This window comes from Nomascus leucogenys, chromosome 22a (assembly GCF_006542625.1).
Source record: "Nomascus leucogenys isolate Asia chromosome 22a, Asia_NLE_v1, whole genome shotgun sequence".
Taxonomy (NCBI): domain Eukaryota; kingdom Metazoa; phylum Chordata; class Mammalia; order Primates; family Hylobatidae; genus Nomascus; species Nomascus leucogenys.
In genome coordinates this window covers 91241822-91254132 of record NC_044402.1, presented here as the reverse complement: position 1 = coordinate 91254132, position 12311 = coordinate 91241822, and the positions used below count along the sequence as shown (strand labels likewise).

Sequence of the window (12311 nt, the reverse complement as noted above, 5' to 3'; positions counted from 1 at the left end):
AATTTAAAAATATTTATGAATGGCAGAAATAACCTATGACACTAATAAAGACTATCATTTAAAGTAATGAAATATCAGATCATGTTATACTGACAAAATGGACATGGGTGACATCTGAAATTTATGGACATGTTTTAAACTATAATGCAAAAAAACTGATCAATTTTAACAAGTATTTATTTTCCCCAAAGGCAATAAAATAAATACACAGCATTCTTTCATATTGTATCAAAAGAAGCTTTTCAAGCTGCTAAGCATATGAACCTTACAAGGGTTTTGTTCACAGGTGAGGCTGAGTCAAAGTTTGCTAATACATATACTAAAGAACGAAAAATATCAAAAAGGGTTTCCAATTTAATTTGGATATTTATATTTTTGGTATTATATTGGAATTTTACAGTGCCAAGTAAAAATTGGAGTTAAGGAAACTCAATTATCTGACATTACACATGTTTATAATATATTCTCTAGATATAGAGAAAATATTCTCTATCTGGTTGGGATATATATGGTTGCGAAGAATGTGCAGTGCCCATTGTGGATGGTTGGAAAAAACGTGCAGTGCCCTCTCACATTCTTCCCAACCATCCAAAATTCATCCTATCAATTCAGTCCTGTCATCCTCATGTAAATTAACTCAACTCCTCTTCTTTCTCAATCCTCCACACATATAATCAGTACATACATTTTGGCACCTGTCAATTACATACTTGTAAGATAATACAATTAACAGTATTCAATGCTTAATTATGTCTTCTCCCATTATGTATTAGAAATATGTAATTGTCTTCTGTATCCTGTAGTCAGAAAAGTTATTCCAAGAACCAAGGCCCATGTACCCTCCAGAGCTGTTAACAATACAGACAAGGAAAGCTATATAAATCATTTGTTGATTAACCTGATCACTGTAAGGTAGAAAAAGAAGACTTCCTTGGGAGATGGTAGTTTGCAAAACTGACATCTCCATAAAGTAACTTGTTTGCTCACTTATAATGATAAAAAATATCAGCCACCTCCTACCAAAACTTTCTATGCTGCAAACATTTTAAAACTACTGTTATTGCCGGGCATGGTGGCTCACGCCTGTAATCCCAGCACTCTGGGAGGCCGAGGCAGGCAGATCACCTGAGGTTGGGAGTTCGCGACCAGCCTGACCAACATGGAGAAACCCTGTCTCTACTAAAAATACAAAATTAGCCGGGGTGGTGGCACATGCCTGTAATCCCAGCTACTCGGGAGGCTGAGGCAGGAGAATTGCTTGAACCCGCGAAGCAGAGGTTGCAGTGAGCCGAGATCGCACCATTGCACTCTAGCCTGGGCAACAAGAGCGAAACTCCGTCTCAAAAAAAAAAAAAAAAAAAAAAAAAAAAAAAAAAAAAACCTACTGTTATTAAAAACTACTGCCAGGCGCGCTGGCTCAAGCCTGTAATCCCAGCACTTTGGGAGGCTGAGGCAGGGGGATCACGAGGTTAGGAGATCGAGACCATCCTGGCTAACACGGTGAAACCCCGTCTCTACTAAAAATACAAAAAATTAGCCAGGCGTGCTGGTGGGTGCCTGTAGTCCCAGCTACTCGGGAGGCTGAGGCAGGGGAATGGCGTGAACCCGGGAGGCGGAGCTTGCAGTAAACTGAGATCACGCCCCTGCACTCCAGCCTGGGGGACAGAGCGACACTCCGTCTCAAAAAAAAAAAAAAAAACTATTACAATTTCTTTATTTACTATATCCCTATTACTCTTAATAAATCATCACAATCTTATAAAGCTAGTATAACATTAATATATTTTTTTTAATTTATTATTTTAGATATACACATATATACATACACAAACAAAAAGTGTATGGTTTCGCCAAAAATCTACCCTTGCAATTTTAAATATGAATGAGATCTTCAAATTGTTTTTGCTGGGGCTAAACTAAGTCAGGACTCAAGAGCACAGGCTCTAATCAGAATTCGGGAAGGTGTAATATAGTAAAGCCTGTATTTACCATTACTTTCAAGACTCATGGTGTTGGCTAAGGCTTAGAAAACGTCTATGAATATCGAGGCAAAATCTCTTGTTAAACTTTATGTTTTATTCTTATTATAAACAATTCTAAATTCCTGGTTTATTTCTTCTTATATAGAATACAGTATCAATAATTCATTATTTCTAAAACCATAAATATATATGGCAAAAAATTCATTACTTATACTGTTAATTTCATTTGCTCCAAGCCCATTTTGTTTTTTTTGTTTCTGAAATCCTCTAAACATTCAAATTACTATATTTGTTTTCTTTTTCTTAAATATCTCCCTCAAAATCAATCAGTTCACTAGACATGTCTATTCTCCTTTGCTGTTCATGGAAAAGTATTAAATTTTTCTTTTAAAATATTTGGTATTTTTAGAATAACAGTATTAATTCTTTCAATATTAAATCTAGATGTCAGTGAGCTTAGTAAATAAAGTGCTTCTGCATATGATGTCCTTATTGAAGTTGTTAATTATGGTAATGTCCATAAAACCAAATGTAGCATCAGAATAAAAAGGTTATGGTAAAATGGGAAAGAAAATGTAATTGCTCTCAAAATAAATAGGATGAGAAGCATAAGAAAATACCAGTCTTATGACTTCATCTTACAAACTAATAAAATAATGAGTATAAGGCACATTTCATTTTTTATACAGCACAAAGAAAAAAGTACAAAAGTGTATCTCTCACAGCCATTACTACAAACTTCGCTCTCACTTTCTTCAATTCTATATCTTAACTCATCAATCAGAAACACAGCATATGCTTAAAAGATTAAAAAACAGAAACCAAACCATGGGACTAGTTTAACCTAGTTTGCACTCAGCTAATAGATGTTTAGACTTAAAATCTCTATCAGATCAAACTAACTACTTTTGTCCTCCCCTTTTCTTTTGAATTCCTGTAAAGTAGTAAGATTTGTTACCCAAGCATTAAACACAAAGCATTTCTTTCAAATTTTTTAATGTTATAAGGAGAAAAAGTAAAAACACTCACTGAAAAATAATAATCCTCACTATCTCAACCAGGGCCACAATAAAACTTTCAAATACTATATACAATATAATGAAGTAGAAAGAATAATATACGAACACCCATGTACCTATGATTTAGCTGCAATAATTACCAACATATAGTAATAATCATACCCAGCACTCCCAGCTGCCTTAACTAAATTATTTTAAAGCAAATCTCAGGTATTTTGAGATTTCACTATATTTCCCTAAAGGTGGTTATGAAGAGAGAAGTTCATGTTCTCCCTAGCCCACTTCCCAGTGGTATGAGATGCCTAAAATAATCATTTTTAAAAGTAGGCGATGAAACTCTCTCAATGGATTATATAGAAATCACACTTTTAATTTTAATCAAAAAATGTTTAAGACGACTTAGATTTATTTACATAGGAAAATGAGACATTTCTTTTTTCAACCAATGTTTATGTAATTCTTACCATCTTCATTCAAAAATAGTTTGTTGAATCTTAGTCCACTCGGCTCTTTTCCAACATATCGATGCACATATTCAGTTCCAAGATCATTAACAGCAATGGCATATTTCAAAGGTTTTACACAGGACTGAAGACAGAAGGGAACTTTGGTATCTCCAATAGAATGCCTATTTAAAAGGAGATTTTTAAAAAATAACATCAACTGGGAAAAAAATGTAACTGCATAGTTGGAATCATTCTTTTTACATGTTAACAATTTCAACAAAAATTTTTCCATAATTCAACCACAAGTTTATGTCAAAATTACAGAATAAATTTAAGTACAGTCATCCTTTGATATCTGTGGGAGGTGGATTCCAGGAATCCCTGTGATACCAAACTCCATGGACACTCAAGTCCCTTATATACAATGATACAGCATTTGCATATAACCTACACACATCTTCCCATGTGTTTTAAATCATCTCTAGATTACTTATAATACCAAATACAATGTAAATGCCATATAAATAGCTGTACTGTATTATTTAGGGAATAATGACAAGAAAAAAATGTCTGTACATGTTTACTACAGCCACAACTATCCATCTCTTTTGGCTCAAATATTTTCGATCTGTGGTTGGTGGAATCCATGGGTGCAGACCCCATGGATACAGAATTGACCTATGTTTATTTTAAGAGAAATACTGTGGAAAAAAAGCAAAAGCATGAAAGTATTCACATAACAGAATAATGGTTTTAAAGTAGCTAATAAATATGTAATGTGGAAATTTTCCTCTGAGGGCAAGAGTGTAAGAGCACGCTCCTCCTTACTCCCACGTGTATTCAGTCACATAAAAATAAACTAGCCCTTTTAGAAATTATTCACCTTTTTTTTCAGCTCATAGCTGTAAGCTGTGACTTGAGAAATTATTCACCTTTTTTTTTTTTCAACTCATAGCTGTAAGCTGTGACTAAACCATGGTTAAAAAGTTAAACAGAGCTCAGTTTAGATTCAATACTATTCTCTGGGACCCTGTCTACAAATGTCTCATCTTACAAGCCACATCCACTCACAATCCTGGGCCCCATTAAAAGAAAAAACATCCAGTTTTATAAACCTGACATAGCTGGCACTAAGTTCAGTAGGCAGTTATCATTACCATGGAGATAAATAAAAGAGCAAAAAGAAAGCTTTATATTACCACCAAACTGAGAAGTACATGAAGTAGAGAAAAGATCTGGGAATGAAAAAGTTCTGGCCAACCCAATTATAATGTAAGCTTCACAAAGGCAGAGATCTTTGATTTACTTGCTGATATACCCCAGGTTCCCTGAACAATGTCCCAACATATCACAAGCATTCATTCATACTGAAAGTCATTCATAATGAAACTGGGCACTATATTAATAACCACCCGAAGCAGAGGGTGACAGAGACATCAGAGGTCAAACAGGAATGCATACCCACCTCACTTCTGAGTGTATTATAGAATATAAATATATATGTATAAATACCAAAAGAATATTTTTCCTATCAAATTTATTCATGTGTAACTATAACCTTAAACTATATCGTTATACTATATAAGATTATAACTTCAAACTTGACAATCATTCTAAAAAACAATTAAGAGCTTGTCTTATTACCTTTGGATTTAAAAATACATATGTTCTAGTTCTGAAGTCAACTTTCTGAATTCTCTAGATAAAAAAACTAAGAGACATACAGAATGTTTAAGAAGAGAAAAATCATATTCAATATTACATGATAATAATTTCCTTCAAATTCAAAGACTTCCATTACTTGATAAACTATTTCCTAAAATGCAAAAACAGGAATACCATTCCCTACTGGAATTTGCTTCATGGGATAAAGCCACCATGCCTTTTCATTTCATTGTGTCCCTTCATAGCATACAACATTTAATTCAACACATGGTGACTGCTCAGTATATTTTACAGACCCAAATGAGGATAAAGGCATATAATAATGAAAGAAAAAATAGACTAGAAGTTAAGAGGCCTAGGTGTTCATTTCACCTTTGCCAATATCATGTCAACTACGGGCCTCACATTCCTTACTTTCAAAATGAATGGGCTAACTCATATATTTTTTACTGTAAGTACTTGAGGATAATTAGTAAAAAAAAAAATTAAAATCACCTAAAATGAAGGTTCTTACGAGTCACAAATTTTTGGCTGGGGGCAGGGGCTGATGCCTATAATCCCATCACTTTGGGATGCCAAGGCAGGAAGATCACTTGAGGCCAAGAGGTCAAAACTAGCCTGGGCAACATAAAAGATCAAATTTTCATAAAAGGAAGAAAAGTTTTTAATTGCAACATTATCTTGAAAAGTAAAATCTAAAATTACTAGGTTAAATGGCTTTTGGTAGTTTTAACAAAATTTAGGTAAAATTACAACTCTGATATAAACTTTTCAAGCTGTGTTCACTTACAAGTTGTACATCTTATGTAAGTTATATTTTGATAAAACAGACTTTAATAAAAAACAAAAAACAAAGGAATATATCTCTGAGCTAAGTCTTTAAATGAGTGAAAAAAGAATACTGATTTTTCTCTTTGGCATAATTTTCTGATAAAACCAAATTATAAGATGATAATAAACTTTATGTCTAATTCCCAGCACAATGAACACGGTCACTCTTGAAAAAATATGCTATGACTTTACCATTTTCCAAGGGCCTCTCTTAATTTTTTGATTTTTAAATCAAATCATTCTCTTTAAAGTGCCCTCACATCACTATCCTTTTTATAATTCTGCAAGTTCCTCATCTGTCAGCAGCTGTGCCTACAATGTAAGCAATTCCCAAATGCTGCTTTCACGGACTTCATGAAATCCTACATGTTTTGCAACTGACTTTTAACTTTGGGATACGTTATGTTGCACTGTCTTAATTCTCATGCTAATTTTATCAGGAACACAAGGAACAAAGACGACGACAGATGGGTTACCAATGTTAAGTTGAGAAATAGGGACTAATTTTATTAGTGGTCAGTTCGTTAGAAAATAGTGTCATGTTTTGACAAGTCTGCTTTTCTGAAACAAATTGGTAACTGCACGTATTTGAATAATACTCAAAAAACGAGACTACAACTGTGAATAAAATAGATGTCTCATAAAACTTAATATAATGTTACTGTTTCAGTTGAGTTTTTAAAAATTACATTAAAATCTAAATTTATTTACCTTTTGAAATTATGTCCTGTTAGGACTAATTTCCATTATAAAAGATGATCTTCTCCATGTCATTCTCACCATTATACAAAAGTTAAGGCTTAGAGTTGGTTTTCATGAATTTGAAATAAACTTACCTCTGTCCATCTACTGTACAAACAGACACACCCCACAAATCGGGACTGAATTTGGCCAGTTGAGGAATATAATCTGCAACCTATCCAAAAGATTGGAAAGAAATGAATAGATATAATATTAACAAATAATATATCTTCTTCCACCAACAAATTTCTTATCTCATTTTACCTTCTACCAATGACTAGTTATTTTACAACACTCAGTGGCTTCATAGTCTATCTTCTGTAACAATGCTCATGGAAACCAAAGGCAAAACAGACTTGAGAATTATGAGATCTAAAGTGACTTCTCTCAGTCTCTATTATTTCTTGTTTTCTAATGCATTCTTTCTTTCTCATGTTTAGCAGGAGAGTCTAGCAGAGGAACTTGGACTTTTTTTTTTTAAGCAGGAAAAAAGTAAATTTATTTAATCAGGGTCATGGGTGCTAGTAGGGTTTCACTAAGATGTTAGGAATCAAGTATTTAAAAATAAGTAATAAGTATTTACACTGAAGTTGTTATACACTTGAATCTTGAACATGGATTTAAACTTCAAACAGTGCAATTATATGCAGATTCTTTTCTGCCTCCGCCTCCCCCAAGACACAAGACCAATCCCTCCTCTTCTTCTTCAGTCTAAACATGAAGATGATGACAATGAAAACTTTCATGGTGATCCACTTCCACTTAATAAATAGTAAATATTTTTCCTTATGATCTTCTCAATACCATTTTTTATCTTTATTATAAGAATTTGGCATATAATAAATATACAAAATGTGTTAATAGACTATTTACGTTAGCGGTAAGGCTTATAACAGTAGTTATAAGTAGTTAAGTTTTAAGGGAGTCAAAAGTTATACTCAGATTTTTGACTGCATGTGGGGTTGGCATCCCTAACCCCTGCTTTGTTCAAGGGCCAACTGGATTATACTAAAGCTACCCAAAGTTAAAACAAAAGAAAATGAAAACTTTCTATATGAAAATCAAATAGTTCCTAGTATTATTTACAGGATTTTAAAAACTAGAAACATTTCATGTAATACTGAAGGATATCAGATCTGCAGAAATTCTGAATAAGATTTTTTAAATTAAAAATTTAAAATCCATCACCATCATATGAAAATAAAAAATTCTTACCCTTAGATTTCTCTTTAACCAGAATAACAAATATTTAAAATATTGTAAAAACACTAAATCCAATGGCTTCACTTAAATTTCTTAAGCAAAGCTAAAGTGTTTTCTTTAGCAAAACGCAACTACACAATTTACTCTCTGGACCTCAAATTAAGCTGAATTTATTAAGTGATTGGGTTATGAAAATATGTACATCAAAAGCATTACCTTTCCTCCAGACTGCTTTTTAGCACTTTCGTATAACTCATCAATGTGTGAGGTAAAAGACATAAAGTCAGGAATGACAAACTTTCTTCTAAAGGCTTGTGTCAACAAAACAATGTTGCTCTGAACACATCTGTAGAATGTAAGAAAAATAATTAATAAACTGGGTACATTTCAAATATCAGAACTTGGTAATAACAGTAATCATTAGGACATTGTTTAAATAATGAATTTATCATTTTATACAACTAAATTCCATAAATTATGCTTTCTATATTATCTTTCCTTCTAGCAGTCTTTCAAGTAGTTGCTCGTAAGCTGTTGAACATGTAAGAGATTAATCTGGATGTGCCTAAAATTGTGTCACAAATTAAAGGAGAAGGCGTTCCACCAGGTTTAATAAGAAAAGGCATTCCACCAGGTTTAAGTATGAAGACCATCTGAAACAAGCTTCTTACTCAGAGTTGCTAAACATTCAGCATGATGACATCTGGTTAACAAAATTCAGACTGCCAAGGTTGAGATCTTGTTTATTTATCAAGTAATCTCGAAATACATCTCTTAGTTCTTATATAACTATTACTAGCATTTCATTTAAAAATTAAACATTTTGCATTTTAACATATTTTTCCTTAATTATATCAACCTTGTTTAGTCAGATTAATTTATGTCTTAAATGAAATGTCTGTTGATATGCTTGTAAAAATAATGTAGAATTTGAAATAAAATTTCATATGTAGTGTAATAATTAATTTTATATTATTTGAGTCACCAAAAACGTTATATTACAATATTCTATTTAATGTAAGATATGTAAATACAATGCAGAATAAAAATGTTTCACTGTTAAAAAAGTATTTTAAAAACATAGTAAACCAAGTGGATGGGAGAGCATGATATTCTGAAATCTAATAATTTGAACTGTATTCTGCTTTTTGCTAAAAAGAATTTAAGCCAGAAAATCAGTATATTAATGTAGCCTTTAAAAAGTTTTGCAAATAGATTACAGCCAATCGTATATTCTGAGCTTCTTAAGTCTCTATAATGCAGTAATAGAATATTTAATTAATATTTAATTAATAAAGGAAGACTTGCTAAACATGGTGTCAAGCCATAATACCAACCGTAATAAATCTTAAGAGTAAGATACTCTCAGTATTTCTTGTTTAGTCTGTAGTAAATGAGAAATTTTTAAATCTCAATATTTTAATTCAAGTTGTTCTAGATGAAACCAAATTAAAGTTAAAAGCCAAGTTTCACAGTTTAACTATTAATAAGAATTCAGAACAATACTCATTTGTCCAATATAAAATTAACAGTTTAAAAATAAAATTCTAATAGAAATGACTATTGTTTGTCATAAGGATCCCATCACATTAAAAAAATTATAGTCCTAATTTCCATAACTTATATAGTATTGACATCCCAGAGCTAAGAAATATTTACTTCAATAAACGATCATTTTCAGATAGTTTCAATGTTAATCTCAAAAGTATTACCATTGTTTTAATGTTTCAAATAGCTTCTAAAATCCAACTTGGAAGTATCAGAGTTGCAAGAGATGTACATCAAAGAACACCTTTCTCAGAGGAAAGAAAAATAGAATTCCTGATCTTAAACCAGTATTTATATCTACAACAAATCAAATGTACTTCCTCATTTTTCAAGAACTTATAAATGCAAAAATGAAAGCTGCTGAACAAATTTAAATTATTAACCTACTACCATTTAACTATTTTAATCAGCAACTTTAAAAGGATTTATAATTAGCCAGGCACGGTGGTTCACGCCTGTAATCCCAGCACTTTGGGAGGCCAAGGCAGGCAGATCACTTGAGGTCAGGAGCTCGAGACCAGCCTGGCCAACATGGTGAAACCCTGTCTCTACTAAAAATACAAAATTAGCCGGGCGTGGTGGTGCATGCCTGCAATCCCAGCTACTCAGTAGGCTGAGGCAGGAGAATTGCCTGAACCTGGGAGGAGGAGGTAGCGGTGAGCCAAGATCGCGCCATTGCACTCCAGCCTGGGGAACAAGAGCAAAACTCCATCTCAAAAAAAAAAAAAGGATTTATAATTAACAAAATTACACAGTCAGTGAAACTTTATCAATGTTCTGCTCTAGCAGAAGGTGCTGGTAAAGCTGTTCCAACAGCCTTCACTGGTATATTAACAGGCTGACAAAGCCAACTTTGCCTCTCAGAAGAGTATCTAACTGCATACTGATCACCATTCCAAACAGTTAAGGTTTTTCTTGGGAGTTATTTTAATATAGATACCATGAGTCTAACTAGGAAATTAGAAGTCATATAAAATGAACTCTGAGGAGGTGCTTATGCTTTTCATCAAGTTATATCTATCTCTGTCCTTTGTTCAGTTTTCTTATCTGTAAGCCGGGAATAATCATTTTCTTTCCTTAAGTGTTTATAACTAAAAACTAATGCACAATGATTTATAAAACATTTCTCACAAATAATTTTTCATTTGTAAAATAACATAAGATGAAATTTTTAAGAAAATCGAACATACAAATGAAAGGCTACCATTCACTTTCTTGCAAAACAAAAAGATCAAAAAATTATGATCATACAAAGAAAGTTTTAATACCTATAAAGTTAAAAATGCATGAATAAATAAAGGATTAGTTTTCAACACAAATATTTTTACTTCTATTAGTTTTACGATTTACTAGCATTAAAAACAATTGACTATGAAGCTGGGTACAGGCAGTCTCCAACTTTCGAACAGGTTTTACTCCAAAAAGTATGCTTAGAACGTATTTTCCCAAGTTAAAAAAAAGTCACACATAATAGTTGTTTCTCAGATTACTGAAAAAGTCTAAAAATATTGATCTACAATGTATTTTAGGTAAAATATTAACCCATTGCTTCAACCAAACCTACCCACCTTTATAAATTATTTCTCTGGGGAAAAATGAATCCCATGTTTTAACATCTCCTCCCTAGCTGCATGGAAGGGAGAAGTTTATTTCTGGCAACACTAACTAAATAACTTCTTATATTTGCAAACAGAGAAAAGAACATCTCTGAAGCAATCACCTTTCCAGGTGACTGAAAGCTATTAAAAGGTTAATAGTTGGAGGTTTTGAATCACCTCATTCTAAGAATAAAGAGAGAAATAATTATGCCTATAGACTTGTACTTTTCTACTGGTTGCTCATATAGACCATAAAACATTTGTCAAGTTGGAAACTGCCTGTATTACAAGCATAGATTTTTAAAAATTGGATTAGTGTTTAAAACAATAATTACTATCTCTTAATATAACTGCAGGCAGAAAATTTAATGTTTGCAGTTCCCTGGCTTAATAATCAGAGGATTTAAATTGTTTTTAATTTCATATTTAAACACAGCAACATGTTTATAAAACATAAATGTTTTTTCAAGTATTAAAAGCGTGTAACTTTGGGAGGCCGAGGCGGACGGATCACCTGAGGTCAGGAGTTCGAGACCAGCCTGGCCAACATGGTGAAACCTGGTCTCACTAAAAATACAAAAAAGCCAGGCATGGTGGCGGGTGCCTGTAATCCCAGATACTTGGGAATTGAGGTGGGAGAATCACTTGAACTCAGGAGGCAGAGGGTGCAGTGAGCCAAGATCATGTCACTGCACTCCAGCCTGGGCGACAGAGTAAGACTCCATCTCTAAAAAAAAAAAAAAAAAAAAAAGGGTAAAATACTGCTTCCACTTAAAATTCCAAAGCAGTTCCCCTACTGATTATCAACAGATCTACCTACCATTACTCTAACAACTTCATTCACAGATACAACAAAATAATGCCCGCAGAAAGCACTTTAATCAGAATATTGTGCAGACAGTTCATGAACACGAAAAATAATCCTTACTGCAAAGACACAAATAAATTTAGAAATGATGTTTTTCTGTCTCTTAAAAAGCAGGTTCTGGAGAGTCAAAATTCCTAATACCAACTGCAACACAGACCTAAAGTCTACACTTTAAGGTCAGCTAAGTTAACAGAAACAAGAACCTCTTGGTGAAAAGAAAAGAATCCCAAACTGTCAGCAGTGCTTCACAGCATGCCAGGAAACTTCAGAGAACCACAGTTAAATACTTATACCTTCAGATGACTTAATACTCCAAGAGACATCTAGAACAAATCACCCAACCCCCAAAAGAAGATAAAAGTAAATACATCCATACACAACAAACTTTCAAAGTAGATGCAGAAATTTTT

At 32.9% G+C, this 12311-nt stretch overlaps 1 protein-coding gene across 2 annotated transcripts in view; it reads right to left on the bottom strand.

Moving 5' to 3' along the window:
- The window catches only part of GLS (glutaminase), an 86134-nt gene that overhangs the window by 57422 nt on the left and 16401 nt on the right, over positions 1-12311 (bottom strand). For both annotated transcript variants that reach the window (XM_030803425.1, XM_030803426.1), the window contains exons 4-6: positions 8104-8233; positions 6780-6859; positions 3466-3629 (exon numbers count right to left, since the gene is read on the bottom strand). In XM_030803425.1, coding sequence (XP_030659285.1) covers positions 3466-3629; positions 6780-6859; positions 8104-8233 — 374 coding nt within the window. The remainder of the gene's footprint in view (positions 1-3465; positions 3630-6779; positions 6860-8103; positions 8234-12311) is intronic.